At 60.2% G+C, this 24,231-nt stretch overlaps 13 protein-coding genes across 13 annotated transcripts; 6 read left to right on the top strand and 7 right to left on the bottom strand.

The window, feature by feature from the left end:
* Window positions 1–31: 31 nt before the first annotated feature.
* On the top strand, window positions 32–1,282 carry SPRG_03542 (hypothetical protein). The gene is made up of 2 exons (XM_012342122.1): window positions 32–400; window positions 446–1,282. Exons 1-2 carry the CDS (start codon window positions 56–58, stop codon window positions 1,214–1,216), a joined length of 1,116 nt encoding a protein of 371 aa, XP_012197512.1. The 5' UTR covers window positions 32–55; the 3' UTR covers window positions 1,217–1,282.
* On the bottom strand, window positions 1,069–1,767 carry SPRG_03543 (hypothetical protein). Its single transcript, XM_012342123.1, has one exon. The coding sequence runs from the start codon at window positions 1,745–1,747 to the stop codon at window positions 1,295–1,297; it is 453 nt and encodes a 150-aa protein (XP_012197513.1). The 5' UTR covers window positions 1,748–1,767; the 3' UTR covers window positions 1,069–1,294.
* Window positions 1,768–1,959: 192 nt separating this feature from the next.
* On the bottom strand, window positions 1,960–2,672 carry SPRG_03544 (hypothetical protein; the record flags this gene model as incomplete). The annotated part of the gene is made up of 2 exons (XM_012342124.1): window positions 1,960–2,124; window positions 2,250–2,672. 2 exons carry the CDS (start codon window positions 2,670–2,672, stop codon window positions 1,960–1,962), a joined length of 588 nt encoding a protein of 195 aa, XP_012197514.1.
* A 379-nt stretch (window positions 2,673–3,051) lies between these two features.
* Window positions 3,052–3,787, top strand: SPRG_03545 (hypothetical protein; the record flags this gene model as incomplete). The annotated part of the gene is made up of 4 exons (XM_012342125.1): window positions 3,052–3,106; window positions 3,152–3,264; window positions 3,304–3,649; window positions 3,699–3,787. The coding sequence occupies 4 exons, from the start codon at window positions 3,052–3,054 to the stop codon at window positions 3,785–3,787; spliced, it is 603 nt and encodes a 200-aa protein (XP_012197515.1).
* Window positions 3,788–4,065: 278 nt separating this feature from the next.
* On the bottom strand, window positions 4,066–5,566 carry SPRG_03546 (hypothetical protein; the record flags this gene model as incomplete). Its single annotated transcript, XM_012342126.1, has 1 exon — window positions 4,066–5,566. One exon carries the CDS (start codon window positions 5,564–5,566, stop codon window positions 4,088–4,090), a length of 1,479 nt encoding a protein of 492 aa, XP_012197516.1. The 3' UTR covers window positions 4,066–4,087.
* Window positions 5,567–6,398: 832 nt separating this feature from the next.
* Window positions 6,399–8,709, top strand: SPRG_03547 (hypothetical protein; the record flags this gene model as incomplete). The annotated part of the gene is made up of 8 exons (XM_012342127.1): window positions 6,399–6,927; window positions 6,973–7,017; window positions 7,067–7,286; window positions 7,337–7,926; window positions 7,973–8,055; window positions 8,104–8,420; window positions 8,468–8,570; window positions 8,620–8,709. The coding sequence occupies 8 exons, from the start codon at window positions 6,399–6,401 to the stop codon at window positions 8,707–8,709; spliced, it is 1,977 nt and encodes a 658-aa protein (XP_012197517.1).
* A 404-nt stretch (window positions 8,710–9,113) lies between these two features.
* On the bottom strand, window positions 9,114–12,244 carry SPRG_03548 (hypothetical protein; the record flags this gene model as incomplete). Its single annotated transcript, XM_012342128.1, has 5 exons — window positions 12,031–12,244; window positions 10,518–11,976; window positions 9,636–10,467; window positions 9,417–9,591; window positions 9,114–9,370 (listed from the first exon to the last, which is right to left on the bottom strand). The coding sequence occupies exons 1-5, from the start codon at window positions 12,230–12,232 to the stop codon at window positions 9,114–9,116; spliced, it is 2,925 nt and encodes a 974-aa protein (XP_012197518.1). The 5' UTR covers window positions 12,233–12,244.
* Window positions 12,245–12,880: 636 nt separating this feature from the next.
* On the top strand, window positions 12,881–14,658 carry SPRG_03549 (hypothetical protein; the record flags this gene model as incomplete). The annotated part of the gene is made up of 2 exons (XM_012342129.1): window positions 12,881–13,252; window positions 13,306–14,658. The coding sequence occupies 2 exons, from the start codon at window positions 12,881–12,883 to the stop codon at window positions 14,563–14,565; spliced, it is 1,632 nt and encodes a 543-aa protein (XP_012197519.1). The 3' UTR covers window positions 14,566–14,658.
* Window positions 14,659–14,863: 205 nt separating this feature from the next.
* SPRG_03550 (hypothetical protein) lies at window positions 14,864–17,486 on the top strand (the record flags this gene model as incomplete). The annotated part of the gene is made up of 5 exons (XM_012342130.1): window positions 14,864–15,427; window positions 15,479–15,739; window positions 15,787–16,055; window positions 16,100–16,735; window positions 16,790–17,486. 5 exons carry the CDS (start codon window positions 14,864–14,866, stop codon window positions 17,484–17,486), a joined length of 2,427 nt encoding a protein of 808 aa, XP_012197520.1.
* A 6-nt stretch (window positions 17,487–17,492) lies between these two features.
* Window positions 17,493–18,385, bottom strand: SPRG_03551 (hypothetical protein). Its single transcript, XM_012342131.1, has one exon. It carries the CDS (start codon window positions 18,371–18,373, stop codon window positions 17,627–17,629), a length of 747 nt encoding a protein of 248 aa, XP_012197521.1. The 5' UTR covers window positions 18,374–18,385; the 3' UTR covers window positions 17,493–17,626.
* Window positions 18,386–18,706: 321 nt separating this feature from the next.
* Window positions 18,707–19,973, bottom strand: SPRG_03552 (hypothetical protein). The gene is made up of 2 exons (XM_012342132.1): window positions 19,387–19,973; window positions 18,707–19,339 (listed from the first exon to the last, which is right to left on the bottom strand). The coding sequence occupies exons 1-2, from the start codon at window positions 19,921–19,923 to the stop codon at window positions 18,767–18,769; spliced, it is 1,110 nt and encodes a 369-aa protein (XP_012197522.1). The 5' UTR covers window positions 19,924–19,973; the 3' UTR covers window positions 18,707–18,766.
* Window positions 19,974–20,393: 420 nt separating this feature from the next.
* Window positions 20,394–21,577, top strand: SPRG_03553 (hypothetical protein; the record flags this gene model as incomplete). Its single annotated transcript, XM_012342133.1, has 8 exons — window positions 20,394–20,483; window positions 20,525–20,561; window positions 20,612–20,670; window positions 20,718–20,786; window positions 20,833–20,974; window positions 21,023–21,104; window positions 21,155–21,282; window positions 21,327–21,577. 8 exons carry the CDS (start codon window positions 20,394–20,396, stop codon window positions 21,575–21,577), a joined length of 858 nt encoding a protein of 285 aa, XP_012197523.1.
* Window positions 21,578–22,013: 436 nt separating this feature from the next.
* On the bottom strand, window positions 22,014–24,077 carry SPRG_03554 (hypothetical protein). Its single transcript, XM_012342134.1, has 5 exons — window positions 23,924–24,077; window positions 23,800–23,880; window positions 23,664–23,747; window positions 23,438–23,605; window positions 22,014–23,397 (listed from the first exon to the last, which is right to left on the bottom strand). The coding sequence occupies exons 1-5, from the start codon at window positions 24,041–24,043 to the stop codon at window positions 22,045–22,047; spliced, it is 1,806 nt and encodes a 601-aa protein (XP_012197524.1). The 5' UTR covers window positions 24,044–24,077; the 3' UTR covers window positions 22,014–22,044.
* Window positions 24,078–24,231: the final 154 nt, after the last annotated feature.

Here is a 24,231-nt window from a genome sequence, read left to right on the forward strand (position 1 = left end):
ATCTGCGCTCTGATTGGTTCAAATCTGACACCGAATCGGGAGCCGGAGCGCTGCGATGGGCTTGGCAGAGGAGGGCGGGCTGCCAGCCGCCATGCATTCCTCGATTGACCTCGGCCTCTACGTGTTCCTGCTCTCTGTCTTCATGGTCTTCTTCTTCTTCAAGCACTGCCAGGCGGCGACCGACGACGTCTTCACGACCGAGGCCACGCGCTGGATGACGCATGCGGACCCGGCGCTCCTCGCCATGCCCCTCAATCGCATCGCGCTCGCCGGTAGCCACAACTCGGGCTCGTACGCCTCGCGCGCCCATGAGAAGTGCCACTCAGGCGACTGCGACGCCAACTTGGCCAAGTACATTCGACTGCCGCCAGTCTCGTTTGTCGTGAAGCGCTGGGCCAAGGTAGCACCATTGAATATCCTGGTGATACTAATACTGCTCCTCTAGTGCCAGCGCGTCTCGATCCTGCATCAGCTTTTGCATGGTATTCGGTACCTCGACATTCGCCTCCAGATCCACGAGACAAGCATCCATCTGTGCCACAGCCTCTGCTTCCTCGAGGTGTCGTGCATGCTTGACCAGCTCGTGACCTTTCTGGACGCGCACCCGCAAGAACTTGTCGTCGTGGACATCAACCATATTTATACGCACGAGGACGAAGGCCACGCGCGCTTCCTCCACCTCTTCGTCTCGCGCGTCGGGCGCAGCCGCATCGCGACGCCGTCAAGCCACACACCGGGCTCGACGCTGGACGCATTCCGCAACGCCGGCGTCCAAGTCGTCCTCATCTACCACGAGCCGGCACCCGCGGCGGCGGCAAACGTCTGGGGCCCCGATACGATCGTATCCGTGTGGCCCAATGTTCCGACGGCAGAAGACGTCATGGAGCACGGAAAGGGTCAGCTCCTTGAAGAGGTGTCGGACGACGAGCCTCGGCTGCGTGTGCTGCAAATGCTACCGACGCCGTCCGGCAAGGACCTCACACGGTTCACGTCCGTTTTGCGCTTCTCGGGGGCCATGGTGCGCCTGGCGCCGAGCTGGCTCCTCTCGCTTTGCGCTGAGCATGCGCCTGCGTTGCGCCGCTGCAACATCGTGCTCATGGACGACGCGGTCCACGGCGGCAACGCGTTCGTCGAAGCGCTGCTCGAGCTCAACCGTATCAAGATCAAGGCATCATCGACCGTCGACGTCACCATCTCGGATCGCAAGGCCGAGTAGTCTCGAGATGCTTGTCCGTGTGGTAGAAGAAGGGCACGATGAAGTAGTACATTGACATGCATGGTGTTGCTGCTCGCTTCACTTGCTCGACTTGCGTACAATGTCGTCGAGGGACATGGAGAGCTTGCTCACGGTCGGCAGCGGCTTCGCGGACGCCTTTCCTTTCGAGGAGGCGGCGGCCTTGACGTTGGTGCTTTTGAACGTCACCGTGTCCTTCATCGTGTGCTTGTAGTCGCGCTTCTTCGTGTGCAGCGCCTTGGATGGACCATGCGGCTGCACCTTGTGTCCTACGGTGCGCTTGCGCCCATTGACGTGGAACGTCGTTTGGTGGGACGACGCCTTGGATGGACTTGCCGACGCGGACGACGACGTCGACCGCCCTTCCGCGATCGCCTTCTTGCGCTCCATGAACTTGCGCAGGGCCTCTTCCTTGTTGGAGACGAGATTGCCGCCGGGCCAGGCTATCCTGCGGGTGGGCACGGCCTTCTCGGCCTCGGCCTGGCTCGACTTGACATGCGCCAGCGAGATCATTGCGCGTCTGTGGCAAAACTTCTTTTGACGGTCGCAAGCCGCCGAAAAGCCACGCTGTCATTTAAATCCATACGTTCGAAATTCGACTCGGAGTTTGTATCGCATCGCAATAAAAATGATCGAAACCCGAGCTGAACTGGCCATTTCGAAGAACTTGGCACCGGCAAACGGCCGTCCTGCTACCACGGTCGACAACCATGGCAGCTAGCTAGCTACACATGGGCAGAGTAGATGAGGATGACATGCAAGGCCACGACGAGGTCCCTTAGCGAAAGATGGCCCGGGAGCGGGTGCTGGTATGTCCAGCACAAGAGCGTTGGCACGGCGAGCTTGGCGCGTTGTAGTCGTGACGGATCCATGCTCCTGCAGCTGCAGGCCTAGCATGGCGTACTACAGCACTTGCGCACGACGGTCATGACCATGGCGGCGACCGAATAAGGAACCAACGAGAGGATCGTGTTGAACATCGCACGCGTCGCTGGCTGTCTATCTATTTGTCTACAACGCGGAGGCCCATCGACTTGGCCGAGCCGATGATGTTTTTGCACAGGCTCTCGAGCTCAATGTAATCCAGCAGCTCGTCCTGCTGCTTGACCTTGGCGATCTCATAGATATGGCGAAGCGAGACCTGGCCGACCTCCTTCTGGCCCGTGAGCTCCGAGCCGCTCGTGATCTGCGCCGCCTTCTTCAAGAACCACGTCGTCGGCGGCGTCTTGATCGTGTACGAGAACGTACGGTCGTTCATGGCCGTGAGCTGGACGGGCACCGGGATGCTGGGCGTCAAGTGCGCCGTGCGGTCGTTGAACGAGCGGCAGAACTCCATCATGTTGACACCGAGCGGACCGAGGGCCTGACCGATGGCAGGCGACGGCGCGGCCTTGCCGGCGGCGACGCGGAGACGGACGACACCCTTGACGGCAGACATCGCTTTCTTCTTCTTGATGAATGGACTGTGGCAGGCCAAGGAATGGTTTCGCCGCCTGTCATTGGTCCTTTCTAGGTGCCGGCCATTGGCCAAAATCCAAACAATGCAGCCAATCGATCGTTCGATCCAGCTCAAAAACATAATATAGTGTGCAATTCGAGTTGACACAATCCATGCACGAGAGAATGGCCAGCAGAAACCAAGCGCAGACCCCAAACGCCTACAGCACACTAGTGTTCTGCTCGTTTGCACTGCATTACAATGGCGTCCAAGGCTATGTACACAACACTACCGTAACTCTAACACTATTTGTTGGCATTGCACATCAGGATTAAAAAACAAATGCAAAAACCGGCGTGGCCAGCACGGCCAGCACATAATGGCCGACGCGCCCGACTTCTTCAGCGGCCGCGGGCTGCAGTTCACGGACGACGGTGCGTTCACATGGCTTCGTGCGCGAAGCGACAATCTCTTTGTAGTCTTCAAGTCTGTTGAGTCGTACATTGAAGACGGCGCGCAGCAGCTCGAGCGCAAGCTCGTGCAGTCTAAGGGCACAGTGGTCACGAACGCCGAGGCACAGGCCATCCACAACGTACGACGCCTAGCGCTACCAGGCTGAGCCTTGGCGTAGGGAACGAGCGAGTACATGCAGCTCGTGAGCCGGTCGTTCACCAAGAACTTTGACAAGTTTGAGCTCTACATCCTCCGCAATGTGTTTGTGGCGCCGGCCAACATCGCCGAGATCCAGCAAAAGTACCAGCACGAGATCGACGCGAGCTTCACGGACGCCGCGCATTGGAGCGAAGCCGACGTCAGCGCACTCGAGCTCGAGCTGCACCAGCTCCGCCAGCAGATTCAAACCGCGACCTTGAAGCAGGAACAGTTGCACGCCGCGCAGGTCGCCCTCGACGCGCAAGTCGCCAACGTGGACGAGCTCTGCCGCAGCCTGCAGTTCACAGAGGGCATGTCGGAGACCGGTAGGTCCTCCACGGGTTGCCATCGACCATGTAATGCTGTCTCTCGTAGTCGCACCGTTTACGCATCAAATGGTGTCGTCGGCGACGGGTCTTCGGGACGTGATTGGCACCATGCGCGGTTCGCAGCTCAGACGATGAGCCCACAGCGTCTTCATGATGATGCGCGTAGAGCTGCACCATCAGCTGCACGCGACAGCAGGACGGCGAAGCGATGTGCCATCAACGACCATCGACCCCTACGGTACTCTCTACGAGCATCATCCTGGTTGTCTCCAAGCTGCCTTTTAGACGACGTCGCAGCACAGTTTGCGAGCCATCGTGCCGCTGTGCGCATCTCGTCGGTGGATGACGTGGCACAGGTCCAAGCGCGGCTGCAATCGGCCACGTCGTAGACATGATGTGCACAAATACGCTTCGTCTAAATCTTTAACGTGAGTTTTACGCGTCTTGAACGCTGCCTTCCAGAAGCGTATGGCGGTGGAGTAAGATCTGGTTGAGAAACTCCGTGAACGACGACACCTCGAGCGTGAGGACGAAGAACGAGACGATGTACTCGAGGATGCCAAACACGAAGAGCAGCGTCAGGAGCCCATAGCCCATGTACCAAAAGGCGTTCGAGAGCGTGTGGCTGTACAGCACCATGCCGATGCCACCCACAAGCACGGCGAAAAGGCTCCCGAAAGCCCGCGTCAAGTGCGTGAGACGAGCTTCGACGGTCTGCGCCTTCCCGGCCTCGAGCTCGCGGAGAATGTCTTCGAGACACGCAATCGCCGTCGACGGCGTCGCGGCCGGCAAGGCCACTGGCGCCACGGCCTGCGGCTGCTTGCGGTTGCGCAAACCGGACGGTTCACCGGCCGGAACCTTGTCGCTTTGCTCATTGTTGTTGTTGTTGTTGGTCTCGTCGTCGTTGTCGTGCGTCGTAAGGCGGAACTCGGCAAAGACGCCAAAGTGATCCGAGAGCGGGAGCTCGTCGCCCTTCGTGTTGGTAAAGAACTCCTTGTAGACGTTGCTCTCATGCAGCGCCCAGCGCTGGGACTTGAAGAGAATGTAGTCCATCCGCATCGGAAACTCGCCGGCTGAGAACTCGTTGTCGTCGGTTCCGAACGTGAGCCCTTCGCAGTCCTTGTTCTTGTGGTTGTCCGCGAACGCATCGCGGAGCGCGACGAGGTCGCGGACGATCTTGAGCACGAGCGAGTTGGCGGGCGAGTTGAAGTCGCCGCAGACCATAATGAGCGCGTTGCGCGTCGTCGCTTGGATAAAGGTCGCGAGCTCGTACGCCTGCGCGGCGCGGTGCGAGAGGTACGAGTCGCCGGGACCTGGCGAGCCCAAGTGGTTGTAGTTGGCGAGGAGGTGCGTCACGTACAGATCGGCCATCTCGGCGCCGTCCGGGCTGTGGACGCGGAGGATCCCGACGCCCTTGTTCGCGATGAAGTCGGCTTCGTGCAGCGCATACGGCCGACCCGTCAAGAGGAACGGGTGGTACATGGCCGACGAGAGACGAAACTTGGAGAGCACGAGGAGGCCCGTGCCAAACGAGTCGTGGCCTAACGGCAGCGGAAAGCCGACCGCCGGATGAAAGTAGTGCGAGTAGGCAAAGCCCGCGCGCAACGCTGCGTGCACGATGATGCGCTTCTCGCGTCGGTGCCAGACCTCCTGGAGCGTGATGATGTCCCAGTCCTTGGCCTTCTCTTCGAGGATCGCGCCGATCGCTTGGGCGCGCTCGGTGCAATACGGCGTGACTGGGATGCCCCAAACGTTCATCGACAAGACGCGGATCTTGGTGGGCGCTGGCGCCGGCGTCGCGCCGATCGGCGTCGGCTGGTGGAAGGGCGGCGTCGGCTCCTCCTCGAGGCCGACAGCCAAGAGCTCGAGGAGCACGCGGCTCCGGATGTTGTGCACCGTCTCGACCACGCCCATGGCAGCAAGTTTAGCTTTGAAAACGTTCGCTCGGTCAAGTGCGCAGACGACTTTACCTTGCGACACGGCCGCGGTTTCCGCACTTAGACGAGTCCACGCAAATAGTGTATCGCATTTTGCGCAACACGTTGGCGCCATGCGCAATTAGTGTGCACCTGCGCCGCGTTTACGACGGCCGGTCGGGCGCGAGTAACTCGCGTGAGCAAAATGGAGCGACGCGTGCCGCCCAGTGTGCCGCCGCACAACTTATATATTTGCCCGTGTCAGTTGTGCTTGTTGAATTTTACTGCTCCTATAATGCGATACTCTGTGGACAGGCATGATCTGGCATGGATCGCTTGCTTGAAACCGTAGCCGAACACGGCTCACTCTGGGCAGCGTCTTCTTGAGGAGCTTGGTCTGCAGCAGCTGGTGCCATCGCTCCGACGTTTTCAAATAGGGATCGACGCCAAATCTTTGTTCGAGGGACTGGACTCGACACTAATACCAGTTCGGTACATCCGCGACCTCCTCGAAGCGCTGTGACGAGGAACAGAATAAGAAATGCAGTAGGTGCAGTGAGCTGCGTTTCGCGGTGGTTTTGGTGGCGGTTCTTAGTCGCTGCATGACCGTGTCCCCAGTCACGGCCATCACAGACACGATTGTGGACTCTGTTGGAGACATTTTAAAATGCTGTTTGGGAAACAGTGTTTTGATTTGCAAAGACTTCGTGTGGCATCGCGAACGTCCAATTCGGTCCAGTACGTCAACCGGTTTCGGCTAACCGTGACGCGTGCGCGCGTTTTGATTGGTTGATTCCACGCGGCGGGCTTGCTCGGTCATTGTTATTGCGATGCTGTCCTTCCGCCTGCGGTCCGGCGTCCGCCCGTCCGTGGCCCTGCGCTACCGCACCCGCAGCGACCGACAAGGCCTCGTACCGGCGCTCTTCCGCGCCCACTCGTCGCTTCATGCGCCGTCGGAGAAGGAGACGCCGCCCGAGGCCAAGCCAGCGTCCAAGCTCTCGGAGTTTCGCCGGCTCATGCAGCTGTACGAGCCCGAGAAGAAGAACCTCGCGATCTCGCTCTCTGCGCTGGGTCTCTCGACCGCGATCACGATGACTGTGCCTTTCGGCATGGGCAAGATCATTGACGTCGTGACGCAACCAGGCGGCGTCGAGATGCTCCCGACGGTCTCGGCCGCGCTGGGCGGCCTCTTCCTCGTCGGCGCCGCGACCAACATCGTGCGCATCAACATGATGAACATGATTGGCGAGCGCATCTCCAACAAGCTGCGCCAAGACACGTACGCGTCGATCTTGCGCCAAGACATGACCTTCTTCGATAAGACCAAGACGGGCGAGCTCCTCAACCGTCTCAGCGCTGGTGGACTACTGTCGCAATCGTTCTTGCCCTCACTTGCAATCGTAGATACCGCGCTGATCGGCAAGGTGCTCAGTGACAACGTCGCCGGCGGTACGTCCGCCTCATCCATCCCAGCCCACACCCAAGCGAACATGCATAGGCTTTCGCAGCATTGGCCAGGGCATTGGCAGCGTCACCATGCTCTTTGTTACGTGTCCGAAGCTCGGTCTTGTCATGCTGACGATCGTCCCACCGCTGGCGCTGGGCGCTGTCTCGTACGGCCGGTACGTCAAGAAGCTCACGGCCGAAGTCCAGAAGCAGCTCAGCGATGCGACCGACCTCGCCGAAGAACGCCTCAACAACATTCGCGTCGTGCGCTGGTACTTGCCGGTCTCAGGATAAGATATCGATCTCACAGTCTTGACCGTAGGTTTGCCAAGGAGGAGTACGAGACGACCGCGCACGAAGCCAAGATTGCGGGTATTTTGGACTTGGCGCAGAAGCGGTCGCTCGCGAGCTCGACGTTCTTTGGCGCGGTGGACTTCTCCGTCAAGATGAGCATGCTCGCGGTGCTCGGCTACGGCGGCTCCATGGTCGCCGAGGACGCGCTCACGGTCGGCGAGCTTAGCTCGTTCCTCATGTACACGCTCTACGTTGGTTTTCGTTTGCTGGCGTCTCGTCCTTCTACTCGGGTGCGCACACATTCCAACGGTCCTGTCTCATGCAACGTTGCAGACATCATGAAGGGCATTGGCGCGTCCACGCGTGTCTTTGAGCTCGTGGACCGGACGCCGCAGGTGATTACGGCGGCGTCGCCCGAGCCGTTGCCGACGAACCTCCAAGGCAACATTGAGTTTCAAAATGTCTCGTTTCACTATCCCGCGCGCCCCGAGGCCCAGATCTTTGAGAAGCTGAATCTCACGGTCCGGCCGCACGAGACGCTCGCGGTCGTCGGACCCAGCGGCTGCGGCAAGAGCACCGTCATGGCGCTCCTCGCCCGCTTCTACGAGCTCCGCGGCGGTATATCGCACGCCGTCTTGGACGTCTCATCTCTCTCGTCGCCTAGAGAAGTGCGGTGGCCGCATCCTGATTGATGGCGTCGACGTTGCCAACATGGACCCGCTCGAGCTCCGCAGCATCATTGGCACGGTGCGTCCAACCCAAGTCTTTACACGTTGCACGAAGCGTCTTTCGTAGGTGAGCCAGGAGCCGCCGCTCTTTGGCGCGACGATCGCAGAGAACATTGCGTACGGCTTGACGGCGGACGACGACGTGTCCCTCGACCGCATCATCGAGGCGGCCAAGCAAGCGAATGCCCACGACTTTATCATGTCGCTGCCAGACCAGTACGACACGCACGTCGGCAGCAAGGGCTTGTCGCTCTCGGGCGGCCAAAAGCAGCGCGTCGCAATCGCGCGGGCGCTCGTCAAGAACCCGCGCATTCTGCTCATGGACGAAGCCACGTCGGCGCTGGACCAGGAGAGCGAGCGGCTCGTCCAGGACGCGATCGACAAGTGCGGCACCTTGCATTTCATGCGGAACGTAATTGCTGTTGACATAGGGCCAAGATGGACCGCACCGTCATCTTGATTTCGCACCGCCTCTCGAGCATTCGCAGCGCCGACCGCATCGCCGTCATCTCGGACGGTCGCGTCGTCGAAGAGGTCGCATCAGAACGCAATCGGATGGGCACTCACGATGGCAATCCCGTAGGGCACGTTTGCGGAGCTCGCGCAGCACCACGACAGTGTGTTCACGCAGGTCGTCTTGCGCGGCGGCCACGACCTCGAGTCGCTCTCGTAGACAACATGTACAAAGTAAACGGGCGACATAGACTCCCATGCTCCCAAGTTCGTGGCTGTTGATCGTGTCTTAGAAGGTCGTTGGCGCCGTCGACCGAATCAAGTTGAAAGATCGATACACGGAGATGTATTTTTCTATCCGTCTCTGCTTAGCGGACGAATAGTGCGTCACGGAGGCGACTCCGGGTGTTCCGTCGAGGGCGAGAACATCCTGGGGGGCAAGGCCCACGACGCGACGCAGGGCGCCGACGCCGCAGAACATTGTTTGCATCGACGCCACATGCGCGTCCAAAACGACTCGAATGTGGCGCTGCTGGCGCAGCCCGAGCGGTCCAATGCAGCCTCGCGGGTAGCCAAACACGTGCAATAGTTCCTAGTCAACATGAAGAAGAATGCACGATGAGATCACACAACGCACCGCGTCGGTCGCGAGCGAGAGGTGGCTGGCGTCGACGCCCAGCGCGTCGGCAAGTGCCGTCGTGTCGATGGCTTTTCGAGCTCGAGCACGACGGCGATGTACGCAGTGGCCTCGGACGTGACGGCGAAAGCTACCGTCTTGACGATGGCGCTTCTGGGAACCACCGAGGCGGCGTCCTGGACCGTGAACGAAAGGTGCAGTGCTGTGAGAGCAGCAACAACGTGGCTCTCTTGCAAAAACGGGACTAGGCAAATAGGGTAATATCACAGACGGAAAGTCATCTTCTGTACCGAGGTCGCGGCGGTCTTCGCGAATCAAGAGGCGACGAAGGAGACGCGCGGGCATGGTCACAGGCGCTGACGCGAGAAGACCCGCGTCGCTGCGCAGCGTGAGCAGATCGGCGACGAAGAATAGCGCCAGGAGGCGTACGGCGACGGCGTCCAACGCTGCATACTCGATTTGCGCCTATACCAATATGTATGTGAACGCTTTCAAGAAAAGCAACGCACCCGTGTCAAGGGCCGCACGCTCCAATCGGAGCACTGCTGGTCCTTCTCCATCGCGAGGCCGAGGCACGCGCTAGCAAGCGTCGCGAGCCCCCACGTCGGTGCCGCCGACTCGGTCGGGAGCCGAAGCAGCGCGAGCTTGCGCAGCTCGAGGCAGTTGGTCGTGTAAGGGCAGACGCGGTCCATCACGCTGGTGTACGTCGCTCGGAGCTTTTGCACGTCGCCAGCAAAGCAGAATCCGACGAGCAGCAGGCTCGGCGAGCTAAAAAGCATCGAGCAGAGCGCTTCCATGAGCAAGAGCCCGTTGTGCTGACCGGCCGCGTCCAGCGCCATCGTGTCCAACACGTACACTGCGTCCGGGACGGCGAGCTGCAGCACCTGCACGCGCTCGTCGTCGCTGGCTGTCTCGTCGGCGTGCTGGCGCGGCCGCCACTCGCAGTCAACGCCAATCACGTGCTGGCGACCGTCGCGACCGAGGCGCTCGAGATGCGCATGCAGCGCCCAGAAGGCGTCCGGCGTATCGACCAAGTGCACGGCGTCGAGAGCTCGCTCAATGGCGGGCTGGAGCTGTGCACGTAGTGCTTGGGCGTCAAAAGGGCGGCATCTCGGACGTCGTCTCGTCGATTCGATGGGGCGACATGAGGCCGCCAAATCGCCGCGCCGCCGCGCAATCTTTGTCGGCAGCGCGTGGCGGGTCGCAATGCAGCCGACGAGGCGAGACGTGCGCTCGCCAGTGCTGTCGAGCGTCACTTGTGCGTCGAAGAAGGCTTCCGCGTTATAATAGTCGGCGTGGTCCAGCATCGCGCTGAGCATATCCATGGCCGCCTCGTCGGTCCTAACCCATTTGATCAATGCCAGAACGCTGTAGTGTGGCAGAGGCTGTACCGAGGCAGCCGATACAAGGCGCAGAGATCGACGGCGGCGGCGTTCCAGCGCGGGTGGGCGGCGGCCACAAGGACTTGCACGGCAGTTTGAAGCCTCTCGATGGGATGTTTATTTGGGTTGTCGACGGAGGCGCCGAGCAGCCCCATGGCTTTCACGCACAGCCGAATGCACCACCAGCGCTCGCGCACGTCCAGCTGCGCGTGCAAGAAGGCCTCGAGGCGCAGCGCCGACGCCGCTTCGTTCTTGGTCGTCCGCATCGCACTGTAGGCTTCGAGCACCAAGTGCCCCATGCGCAGCGTGTCTTTCGAGTCGTCGCTGCCTTGGACAAGCGCGATCACGCAGTCGACGAGGCGGCCATGCATGATTTCTGCGGCCTGCAAGTAGCTCATGAGGGCCGCCTTGATCGTCGCATAGGTAAAGCTATGCGCGACCAGGTGTTGTTGCAGTGCCAACAACAGCTCGCGCGGCGTCGATGGGAGGTCGTGCAATTGCAGCTGCCGCTTCTTGGCCGATGGTACGTCGTGCTTGAGCCGGACGCCGTCGCCTGTCATGCCCCGGCGCTGCTCATACTCGCGCCCACCAGCGGCGTCTTTGGATTTCCGGCGCTTGTACCGAAGCGCGTTGGCCATGAGCGGCGACGGGTCAAATCTTGGATCCATCACGAACCCGCGCGAGACTTCGTCGCCGGAGCCGTCAACTTCAGCGACGAGCACTGCGTTCTCCGACGTGTCAAAGTGGGCAGCGAGATGGGTTAAGAGTTGGTGCACCGAGAGAAGATCGACGCGATCGAGGCCCATGCGATCGTCGCTCGGCAGGTAGAGCGACCCGTCCTTGTCACGGAAGGCGACGACAGGCGCGAGCCAGCGCATCTTGGGGAGGATCGCAAAGGCATGCTTTGAGCATGTCGTCCGCGGGAGGTCGGAGGCTGGCGCGGATGTCCACCACCCACGTCGGTGGTCGACGGCCAGACCCGTGCACAGCGGAATATTGCGAATGTCGTAAGTAGATGACAGCGCCGTGAGCGGATAAAAAAGCGCGCCTTTGAGTACCATGTACGAGGTGGGTGCCATCGAAGCTTGTGGGAGCTCGAAATGCGCCGCCATCCAGCGACGCACGGCTTCGCCCTTGCTCATGCTCAGCTTGCGCTCGATCTCGATCGCTCGCCACGCGAGGTTTTCGCCCAAGTGCGGCCCGACAAAGTGCTCGAGCTGGTACGGCGGGCCATGGCAGAGCAAGAAGTACTTGATGGACGCTTCCCAGTGCATGGGCTGCGCGCCTGCTTGGCGAAACACAAACTTGAGCTGCCCGACGGTTTGCATCGCATGCTTCTCGTTGCACACGAGCTGCTGCCCGACCGCGAGGCTCTCGACGCGCCACGCCGGGCAAAAGCGCAGCCAGTACTCGAGGAGGCCGGCGTAGTAGACGCCAAGGGCAAGCGAGTTGGCATCACGGCGCTTCTCTAACCAGACGACGCTCGTCGATCAATAGAAAGGCCATGCATGCATCGTCGTACGGAAGAGAAAGGCCACGAGCGGCGCCGGGTCGGCGTCGAGGGCCGCGAGCCACGCGAGCGTCGACGGTTGCGCGAGGACGTCGTCGGCCATGGACGCAGGCAAGACGCCCATCTCTTCGGACAGCAGGTGAGGGCTTGCCATGGCCCAGAGCAGGTCATGGACCACCTTGGACGTGTACCCGCGCAACGACGACTTCATCATGCGCCCAAAATCTGCGCATTGTATCCGGCATCAATGCGTCTCCGGATAGAATCCCGATCTTGAGCGGTCGCCGACGTGTCCATGTAGCGCAGTCATGTGAAGCACTCGAGCGACCACCCGCGTGGAGAGGTACGAGCCAACAAGATGCTGAGCAAAGGCGTCTGGCGCAGCGAGAATGCAGCCTCGGTAGCTACCGCATGCCCGGCAGTACAGCAGTCTCCGTGGCACCCAAGCCTGGAACTTCGGCACTGACGTCATACCACGTGGCACCTCAAAGCATTTGGAATATGTCGGAGGAGGAGCTACAATGAAATACACGGAGGGCTCCTTCTCGCATGCAAGCATCGACATGCGACGAATCATCGCCACGGCGTCGCTGGATGATGGCGTGATCGCGGCTCGGCTGCTAGACACGCGCCAGCTCATCACCGTGTCATTCTTATCCGGATGGCGCCTGGCTGCCATTCAAATTGTGCAGGCTGGTGCAATCGCGGCTTTGGATTGGCTCGTCGCGTCGTCTCGAGAGCGCGGATATTAATTTGGAGAGGTTTGCCAGGTGACACCTCGTGCGCGGTCATCATCATCTTCCTTTCAGCCCGTGCCGGACGAAGATCAGTAGCAGCGGCTCGCGACGTCGTAGAGCCGAATATGACCTCCGCGCCCGTGGCAACCGAAGACGCGCTCTCATCAATGCAAAATCGACATGTCGCAGTCGTCGACATCGTCGACGCGATCGGCGAGAGTGTGCAGGAGGCGCTCCGCCGCGTCGTGCTGGCCTACGGTCGCGACTGCGCCGTCGACTGCAAACAGTCGTCCGACGTGGAGAGTCGATTGGCCGCCGCCCAAGCTGCCAAGGCGGCTGCGGACGAGAAGGTGTCGCTTCAGTCGCTCTTGATCAAGAAGCTCAAGCAGGAGCTCGTGCGCGAACGTACCGTAGCGTTTGAGCTCCAAAAGGATCGCGTTGCACCGCCCACACCAGCAGTGACGGCTGGACCCAAAGACGAGCCGGGCCGCCCGAGCGTTGATGCGTCGGCGGCAACGGGCGCTGCGGACCGTGGGACTCGCCGCCCAAGCCGTTTGAGACCAAGCCGCCCACCGCGCCGGGCCTTCTCGGTTTTCGCTTCTACTCGGCCACGCCCGTCACGGACGACGACGACGATGCAGAGCAGGATCCGACGGCGTCGCCGTCACCGCTCTCGACGTCGTTGCGCAACAGCAACATGGGTCAGTTCCTTCCGTCCTCGCTCTTGGACTCGCCGTGCGTCATGCCAGCGACCGCCGCGACGATGAGTTCGGCGCTTCTCACCAAGTTGCCGACGGCCGACGCGTTTTCTCTCGATGGCGCCACGCCCGACGCCGAGGCGAAGGACCGGTCGAGCTTGAGCAGCCGGCGCACGACGAGCAACAGCTCCAACGACGACTCGGTGGACAGCGACGACAGTTGCGCGGCGAGCAGCAGTACTCTTGGTATGTTACGAGATTTTGACGGCGTCAGCCTCGACGACCTCCAGGACGCCTTGCGCGCGAGCAACGGTGACGTCTCCAAGACCATGGATCACCTTTTGAAGCACCACGCGTCGCTGAGACCCAGTGTTGCGCCGCTGCCAGTGGCCAAGCCCGAGTTCCGCGCCGCGAGCAGCAACTGGAAGACCGAGATGTGCATGTATTACCTCCAAGGCAAGTGCAACAAGACGCGGCGGACGTGTTCCTTTGCGCACGGCGAGTCGGACCTCGTCCGTACCACCACCACCACCAACAACGTCAACGTCGCGCCGGTCAACGCCAAAGTGCCGGTCTCGACCACGCCTGGCTACAAGACGCGCCTTTGCCCTATGTACCTCGAGGGCCAGTGCCCCAAGGCTCGGCGCGAGTGCCTCCTCGCGCACGGCGAGAGCGACGTGGTGTTCCGCGAGCCGCCACCGCCGAGCGTCAACGTCGCGCCGGTGCCGCTGCCCAACCCCGCGCCGCGCCTCCAAAACTACAAGACGGAGCTCTGCTACTACTTTCTAAAAGGCTGCTGCAACTACTCGACGGACGAGTGCAGGTTCGCGCACGGCGAAGCCGACCTCCGCACGGTCGAGAGCAACACGATCGAATGGGGCGCGATGGACATGATGATGCAAGGGAGCACGCTCGAGTACCAGCTGCAGTACCAGCAGCAAGCACCGCACCACCACCACATGCACCCGACGCCGCCACCGCCGTCCACGTACCGCTACATGGTCAAGGACGAGATGGCCAAGCGGCGCGTGACGCTGCCAGCGCGTCGCGACAGCCTCAACCACCTCCCGACGCCGCCGCCGCAGTGGTCGGCGCCCGCGTACGACTACTGACGCGACCCCACCACCCTCCAACCTGTCTGCCAACTCTAAAACGACTATAGATAATATAAATATATATACAATATAAACACATGCAGCACGAACAACAATATCGTCATATTCCTCCGCGTGTCAAGTTCCCGCCTCTACGGCGATCCCGTAAATGAAATTGCACCTCGGAGGTGCACACGAGGTTACTTGCCCCTAGAATCGAGGGCAACTCCCTTCGTGCGAGAGATGAAAATGTGCAAACAGGGCACTGGCTGCTGGCCAGTGTGGGTTTTTGAACATTTATTTTTATTGCGCGATCATGAGCGGGTCCATGGCGGCCGACGTGTGGCGCGTCGAGGTCAAGTTTCAAGGCGTCTCCATGAGCCTCGTCGGGAAGCTCCCCGCGGAGAAGCGCCACTATCTGAAGGACTTTCCCAAGAAGCTCAGCGTGAGCACCAAGACCAAGTACAGCGCCGTGCCCGGCACGAGCTTCTTCTGCAAGTTTGCCTCCAAGGACGCCAGCGAGCTCTTGGCGTACCTCAAGCGCAAGCGCATGGCGCTCTGCGTGAGCTTCCCGTACGCCAAGTACATCTTCACGCTGCACCTCGTCGCGCCCGTGGATCTGCACCAGCTCAAGAGCCTCCAGCGCTTGAAGCGGACGGGCGCGAGCGTCGAGTCGCTTTGTCGCGACGACGACGGCGTCGTCATTGGCGTCATTAGCAAAGAGATCAACAAGGAGATCGAAGACAAGCTGCTGCAGAAGAAACAGAGCCTCGCCGAGGCGGCAGTCAAGGCCAAGACGCTCTCGACGTCGTTGAACGACCCGCTGCTGGAGCTCGACATGCTCCTCGAGCGCCTGCCCGAAACCAAGTCGGCGATCGAGGTACTTCATGCCCATAGACAATGGTCATATACTGACGTTGGCGATGCTTAGATTTGCATGCGCTTTATCCTCAAGCAAGAACATGGCTTTGACAGCATTTGGCGAAGGATCTTGGCAGCGACCGAGGCGCTCGAGCACAACAAAGGCAAGCTGAACGTCATCTTCCTTGCGCACGAAGTGTTTCGCAAGGTGCGTGGCGGCACGAACGACGAGCACGGCAACAGCCGCCTCGCCTCGTCCCCGCTCGTCGTCGCGTCCGAGAAGGTGCTCTACCAACTCCTCGATCTCATGGACGACGACTGGAAGGAACTGGTAGGCTGCATACCCAACATCGACTGCAAATGCTCATGAGGCCCTAGACCGTTGTGCGCGAAATCCTCGTGCTCTGGGAAAAGTGGCACATCCCGTTCAAGCGACCGACCATGGCGCTGGACTTGCCGTTTGAATCGCTTGCCAACTCGACGGCGTCGTCGTCGCCGATCAGCGACCTTCCGTCGTCCGCGTCGCCGCAGGTCGCGGAGCTCATGCGCAAGCACAACATCACGCCGGGTGCGTGGGAGATCTACCTCTCGCGCGCCAACGAAGACGAGCTGTACGAGATCGACCACGTCTTGACGCTCAACGAAGCGTACGCGAATTCCTGCCGCCGAACGCACTCGAGAACGACACGAGCAACCGCCGGTACTGGACCGACCAGTTCCTGCACCGGTACGTCAAGAAGAACTTCAAGCAGCTCATCGACACGCACCACACGTCGGTCGAGCCCGAGCACATGCGCACGTCGGGCGAGGTCATGCAAGAGGCGCTCGCGTGCACGTGGGACTTTGACGCGGAAGCGACCAAGTCGATCTTCCACAGCGACGCGTGCCTTATCGACGAGCTCTGGCGCAAGCTCGAGGCGCGCATGCCGTGCGACAACCTCAACGCCTACGTCATGAGCTATCTCAAGCGCTGCAACCACACGCTCTACTCGCAAAACCCCGACTTTAACAAACTCGTCGCGGTCGTCGAAGCGTTCGGCGATGTCGACTTAGGCGAAGTCAAGCGGCTCCTCGGCGTCGTCTGGACGCTCAGCGAGCGCGCCAACACGGCCCTCGACGACCTCATCGACGACCGGCTCCTCACGGTCGCGCGCACGGCCGTGGCCGCTGCCAAGGACGGCAAGGCACTCAACGTCTCGCGGCTCATTACGTTCCACTTTTCCAAGCAGATCAAGACGTCCACCAAGGGCAAGTGGTGGTCGCCGCGCATGAAGTCGACGATCCACGAAGCCTACAAGCGCAGCGCCAAGACCGAGGCCAAGCAAATGTACGTGTTTCTTTGAAATCCATCTCCGTTCTTATTGGTGGCATGATGCTGTAGGCACTTGGTCAAGGAGACACCGCCCGAGCTCACGGACGAAGAGCTCGCGGCACTCAAAGCATCGATCCCAAAGCCGCCGCCGCTCAAGTTTACGAAAGTCAAGCTCAAGGACATCCAGCGCACGGAATCCAACATCAACGGCACCATGGGCATGGCGATTTCCGGTATTCCCAACTCGGGTCGCGGTATGTTCAACCTCTCCAAGCATCCGTGGCCGGCGTTCTCGGTCGTGTGCATCTTCGGGAGTCGGCGCATCTCGGAAGAGATGCACCACGACGGCCTCAACAAGGTCGCGCGCTGCGGGGAGGTCGGCGAGACCTTTGTCGTCGTCAACGGCGAAGTCAAGGAAGTCGACCGATTCGTCGAGCAGTATGGCCACCGACTCGTCGAGTACGACGGCCTCGTCGACGCCGAGGGCTCCATGGGCGGGTTTCCTAACGACCGCGTGTACGAGTACCCGGAAGACATTTACTGGGATGCCTCGGGCTTTTACAACAACTCGATTCTGTGTCCGGGCTGCATCGTGGACCCGACGAAGCCCGACTCCAAGATCGTGCTCGACCAGCTCTACGTCGTGACGTGGAAGGAGGTGCCACCCATGCACGAGTTCTTCCTCGCGTACGGCACGTCGTACTACGAAGACGACGCGAGCACGCCCAACGACGACGGGCCGAAGAAGAAGGCCATTAAACGATAGAGCCTTCCGTAGAATTACCAACACCAATAGACCAAGTGGAAGTGAAGTCCGTTTGTATCGAGTTTGTATCAAGTCTAGATGCTACTAGTATCAAGCAGCAGGCCATTCCAAACGACCAGTGCAGAGACCTTTGAGATGTGTCACGAGGCGGTCACGGGCTGTCGACACACGGGACACGTCGTGCTCTTGGCGAGCCATTGCTCGACGCACGGTGCGTGGAAGACATGACTGCACGGCAGCTGGACGGCGTTGGCGTCGTCGCGAAAGCTTGTCAAGCACACCGAGCACTCGATGTGCACCGAGACGGCGTCCGTGACGCGGAGACCGTGAAGCAGTGCTTCGATCGTGGCCGACGCTTTCGCTTCGCGTCGGTGCGCGACCTCGAGGAAGGCGTCGAGCGCAGTCCGGGCCGCGTCGAGGCTCGGGCACTCCGCGTCGCGCCCGTTCGTGGCCATGATCGTTTCGTTCAAGTACTCTTCGACGCCCATCGTGCGCTGGGCAGCCTTGGCATCCAGCGTCATGAGCGTGGCCTCGAAGCGAAAGCACACTTTCCGCGCTTGGCGGGGCATGCGCGCCTTGGCGACGCGCCGCAGTGGGCCGCAGCACGCAAAGCGCCGACAGTTCGCGCCGACGACACAGCCCTTGATGCTGCTGTGCAAGTCCGCGACCTGGCGGTACGTCTTGCGCAGCGCCCAGCGGTCGGTCGTCGCGCGGTCCGAGACAAACACGACGAACTCGTCGTCGAGCGTCTTGACGGGCGAGATGCTCTTGACGGGCTTGGGCGGCGACCCCGGCGTCACGCGCACAGCGACCGGGTGCTCGTTGGGTACGCTGTCGGCGACGGCGCTCGGAGCGTCGGCGCAGCCGTCGAGCGATACAAACACCATCGTCGCCGAGCTATCTTGGGAACTGAACCCAGCCACGTGGAAACGCCAACGATGCTCGATGGTGATTGGTCCGATCAAAACAGTCCTTGCACAAGGATCTGCCACGTAATCACATTGCAGCTCTTCCGTGCATGTGCTGGAGCCCTCCCAACGTACGTTGCTGATGATCTCCTGCGGCAAAGCAAGCCGTGCGGCATGGCTCCGAGGGTATGCGAGGCTGCCGTGATGTCGCATCTCGGCGGCGTGGAAAGGCGCGCTATTCTGATGGGCGTTACCGGTTGCTGCACGCAGCCACCACCACCACCATTCTATCGCGTCCACTGCGATGCGAACAGAGAGCAAGAGAGAGCAATAGAAACTATAAAGAAACCGGGGTCCATCGAGGATCCAAGCCTAGGCCGCGACGTAGCTGTCGAGGAGCTCGCCAAAGTACATGGTCTTGTCGCTACTGCACGAGCCGACGATTGGCTCGCTCGGGTTCGGGTGGAACGCGACCTCGTTGACGCTGCCAGAGTGCCCCGGGAGGTGGTACCGCAGCTCGCCCGTCTCCGCGTCCCAAATGTACACGTGGCGATCGGCGCTACCGCTGCCCACGTAGCGCATGTCAGGGCTCCAATTCGCGCGAATCAAGTTGCGGTCGTTGCTGTGCTTGGCGCCGTAGTAGATCATCTTGCAGCGCGCACCTTCGCAGAACGGACGCACGTCCCACTTGCGCAGCGTGCTGTCCATCGCGTTCGAGAGGACAAAGTTGCTGTCCGGACTCATCTGCAAGCTCGTAATGATCTCGCTGTGGCCTGTGAGAATGTCGACGGGCCCGGCGTCGGCCTTGCGCATGTCCCACTGCTTGACGAGTCCGTCGACACCGCCCGAGAAGACTTGGCTCGAGTCGGCGCCGAAGCAGACGGCCGTGACCTGGAAACGCTCTTCGATCGTGTCAACTTCGCGCTTGAGCCGCGTATCCCAAATCTAGACGCGAGTCAGTACTTGTCATCGCACGTGGTAAACGGCAGTACCTTGATCGTACGGTCGTCGCTGCCACTGACAAGGAGCTGCGGACCCTTGGCGACGGGGCAGACACTGTTGACAATGGCCGTGTGTGTCTTGTAGTTCTTGAGGCGGCGGCCCGTCTCGGCGTCCCAGAGGCCAACGGTCTTGTCCGCCGAGGCCGACATGAGCATGCTGCCGTCGTACGACCATTGCACCTGGAGCACCGCGTTCTTGTGGCCGCTCAAGACGTTGTAGTTGGCGCATTCGCCGTAGACGTTCCAGAGGAAGATCGACTTGTCGAACGAGGCCGAGGCCACGCTCTTGCCGTTCGGGCTAAAAGCCATCGAGTAGACGGCAGCGCTGTGGCCCGAGAGGAGCATCGTGGGCGCGAGGAGGTCGGACGTCCGCTGGCTGCTGTCGGCCTTGGCGCTGATGGTCACGACCTTGGCGTCCACGGGCACGATGGCTGAGCTGCGCGGGAAGGTCTGGTTTTCATCCGGGCGCGCGCGCTTGGCCAAGGCCGTCGTCTCGGCGTCCGGCGCCGATCGCTTGTCACCGCCCATTTCCTCGCTGTAGCACCGCTGGGCACGAACGATGGAACGTGGCGTCGCACGGATTAAAATGCACTTGCTGTTTGTATGGATTCTGGACTATTTTAATATATTGGATACTCTTTGTTTATGATACAAGCAAGGATAAGATGCGTTAATTTTCGTAAATTCCTTGCAAACGCTGTGTACACCTCTGTGTAGCGTTAATCTCCCATCGAGAAAAGTCGGATTGTTGCACCTTTGGCGGCAGCTTCAATCGACGCCGTACGCATGAGCATGCGCAAGAGGCAGGCTAGAGGACTCAGCGTCCTCAGGCAGCAACCAGAGACTTTGCGTCCCCAGGCAGCAACTCGAGAAACATGTCTTTTAGCGTTTAAATGACGAGAACTGCGGTTAAATGACAACAACTGCGGTAGAAAGCGCGGCGCATAACCGTTTGCGATGGCTATTCTTACGTTGAAGTCTTTCTAGCGCTGTCGTCGATGGCTGCTGCCAGGACCGACCTCTATTATGTGCCTGAGAGCTTGAAGCGCGAATTTTCGACGCACGAGCTCGCAGAGTTCTTGGACCAGGTACCGGAATATAAGCATGCCACGCCGCTCAATTTGGGTAGTTCAAGGCCTTTGACACGAGTGGCGACGGCGGCATCGGTCTGGCCCATTGCATTGTCACGTAGCTGGACTATGATGACGAAAGTTAGATGTCAACGAGCTCTCGACGATGATGGCGTCCATGAACGTGCACATGGAGCGCACCGAGGTGCTGCGTGGTTAACGCACTCTGACGACTCACTTACCATGTACTAGCTACTGCAGCTCATTGCAGCCGTCGATGAAAACAACTCGGGGCAGATCGAATTCACCGAGTTCGTGCGGGTATTCTTCTTGCTTGAAAGCGTTTTTGTACCGAGTCAGAGCGTAGATGATGAGCAACCTCCGGCGCGGCAAAGCCAACAAGCTCGGACGGTTCATGCAGCTGGCGAAACAAGCGTTCGAGATTCGGCGCGAATTTACGGCGACCGTGACGACACCGATTCCAGGCTGCGTCATCGAGCCGTTCCCAAGTACGTACTTGGTTTTTCAAAGTTGAAAGGTTGAAACACTGGAGAAAGAGGACATGCGGCAATGGCACGTGCACATTGCGGGCCCAGAGACGTCGCCGTATGCCGGTGGTCGCTTCACTTTTCACTTTGAGTTTGCCGTTTGCGTATCCATGTTGCAATATATCAAGAACGCGATCTTAGGTTTGGTCACGAGTACCCGTACGAGGCGCCGTCAGTGCGCCTCCTCACGCGCGTGTATCACTTGAACTTTATTGTGCTCGTCGACGGGTCCGCGTCGGCCGAGTGCCTCACGCAGCTGTGGAACCCAGGTTGGCGCTTGGCGATAAATGAGATTTGATTGATACAAACGTAGATTGGCGCAGTCGCGACCTCATCGAGCGTATCCAAGCGCTCCTTCTCGCGCCCGACCCCGCGCTCATGGAGCCACTGTACAACAGCGCCGAAGCGCGGCTAGAGCTCCAAGGATTGCGCTATGCAGGCACGACTGTTCGCAGCTTTGGCCTCGACTGTCTTCGCCTCTTCCACAACGACTACGAGGCGTATTGCAAGCACGCAAGGGACACGACAGCCAAGCACGCGATGCGTGCCGTACCCCCCTCTTGAAAATCGATGCTCTTTAGATCGATTCAAATGTTGCCACCGTCACGCTAGCGCAGTCTCGTATGGGCAAAGGACCGTAGGGCTGTCTTTGTGCGATAGTAGTTTTCGAAGTACTAGTGCACTGGATGTCGCTCGACAAAGCGGCTCTCTGCAGGCGCAACGACAAAAAGAGGAGAGCGGCAAAACGCAGAGTTGGCATTGATTCTACCATGCGCGTTGCCACGGACCATGAATACGCATCACTCCAATCAACGCTACGTGCTCGGAGATGCAATCGAGTATTGGCAGGTTGGAGTCGATTATTATCGGTTACGATGATGTAGAAGACACGAAAACTTACGGAAGCTCTACTCGTCTACACCTTGCTGGCAGTTTAACGGTTTAAATGTTCTAGTATCTGCCGTCTAGTGGAGAATCCCATCAACGCACGAAACCATTCAGATAGTTAGTTACAAGGTTCGTAGAAGACGTTAGTCGTCGAGGGACGAAAAGTTGCCGCTGCCCCCGCTGCTCTCGGCCGCAATGCGCTTGGAGAGCTCGGCGGCAGCGGCGCCAATCATGAGCTCTCGCTTCGACACGCTCTTGTTGCGGTGGCTGATGCTCTGGATGCGGCCGCGTGGGTTGGAAGCGTTGTTAATGGAGCTCTTCCCGTTGAGGTCCATGACGTTGATGGACGGCGGGCCCGAGTTGTTGCTGCTCGTCGAGTCGCGGTCCATGAGGCCCTTCTGCTCGTGCATCGAGAGGAGGCGGTGCTGGTGCAAGAGCGATCGAATGCCTTGCTTGACGCCGTAGAGCCACCGGCTGAGCGTTATGTACGGCACCGTCCAGCGCACAAAGAGCCAGAGGACGATCAGCAGCAATAAGTACTGGTTGGGGATCACGACGTGCAAGATGCAGCTCACGATGAGGCCGATGAGCACATACCCCGTGTAGAAGAAGTCCTCCCACGAGAACAAAAGCTCGATCGACTTGATGACGCCCGACCACCACGCCATGTTGTTCTGGACGTTCTGCAGCGTATGGCGCGTCTCGGCGTCTGTTGTGAGGCGCGTCATCTTGTCCGTGATGTGGTGGAAGCCCTGGGGCAGGTTGTACACGCGCGCTTGGCCGTCGAGGAGGTTGCTGCTGCTGCTGCTCGGCTCGAGGCTCGACGATGTGTTAAAGCTGGGCGGTGTCACGACCGACGAGATCGGTGCTTCCGATGGCTGGAGCTTGACGGTCATGTCAAAGTGGTTACGCAGCACGAGGCCGATAAGGAAGAGGTGCAGTAGCACGGGCACCCATCGTATGTAGACGCACATCCAGACGATGAGGACGAGCCAAAAGCACGTCCTGCTCGGGTGCTCCCAGTTGAGCGTCGGCGAGATGGCCCAAAGCACCTCGAGGTACGGCCAGAGGTCGTCGAGGAGGAGCCAAAAGTTGGAGTAGAGCGTCGCCGCCTTGAACGCGGGCCACGGCGCTTCGTACGGCTGCTCGGGCGCAAAGTGCGAAACAAACTCGGCCGCGCGCGCAAACTTGTAGTGCAAGAGGACGTGGATGCGGCCCGCGCGCGCGTCGTTGTTGAGGCCTTCGCGGTACAGTCCCTGCGGCAGAAGCAAGTCGAGCCACTTGTTGTGCCGGCGCTGGTCCATGAGAATGCTCAGCGGCACGACCGCCTGCCCAAGCTTCGTGGGCTGACCGAGTTGCCCGCTGTTGTAGACCTCGAGGACGAGCTCTGCACCCGGCGCGCAGACGTTGAAGACAAACGTCTCGTGCCAGCGCGGGTTGAGCGTGCGCGACTTGCGCTTCGTGAGCCGAATCGACTGCAAGTCGGTGCCCCACTCCTACGCCCCTCGTGAGATGCGAAAGCGAGAGGTCCTGTACCTGTCCGTGGGACCAGCGGCCGGTGAGAATGACCTTGACGAACGGATCACTTGTGATCGAGTTGGCGATCGAGTCGGTTGACGGAAGACCGATGGCTTCGACGACCTTGACGTACAGCTGCCCAATGTGCACGCGACCGTTCGCGACGGGGTCGGGGCTGCGCTCGGCCTAGGAGCAAGCGATACGACCACATGAGTGTCATGGGCAAGATGGATGGGCGCAGTACTTCGGTCGTCGTGTGGCCCGACCACTCGAGCGATGTAAAGTGTTCGTCGACGGCCGTGTAGCACGGGTTGCAGACGCGCACGGGCTACGCGTACATACGCATGAGCCATGGCACCGCGATCGACGGCGCGTCGTACGAATGGGTCTTGCGGCGATACGCGGCGAATGTTGGGTGAGCAGTTCTTGCACACGACGTGGCCGCAGCGGCGGCAGTGGTGCTACGTGGGCATGAGGTCGCGTGGGAGGCTGGCGAGCATGTACCTTGCGGTTGAAGACCGTGAACTCGGAGTTGCAGTTCATGCACTTCTCGGCCTCCTTGTCCGGGATCCAGCGGAACGCGTCGCGGTTCACGGACGGTAGCGGCCCAAAGAGTGCTGCCATCGCCGGTGTTCTATTGCCGCTTCTCAAGATTCGTCGTCAAAGAATAAAAAAGCAGCCGAGTCTTCAGACAGTTTACGAAAAGGGGGTGTTTTCAGACTCCCCTTTGTGTACCACCGAGAGCTCCAATGTCGACACGTGACGTTAGCAGTCGACCACGCGCGGTGCCATTGTGTCGCCGCATGCATGAC

This window comes from Saprolegnia parasitica (genome assembly GCF_000151545.1).
Source record: "Saprolegnia parasitica CBS 223.65 unplaced genomic scaffold supercont2.9, whole genome shotgun sequence".
Taxonomy (NCBI): domain Eukaryota; phylum Oomycota; class Saprolegniomycetes; order Saprolegniales; family Saprolegniaceae; genus Saprolegnia; species Saprolegnia parasitica.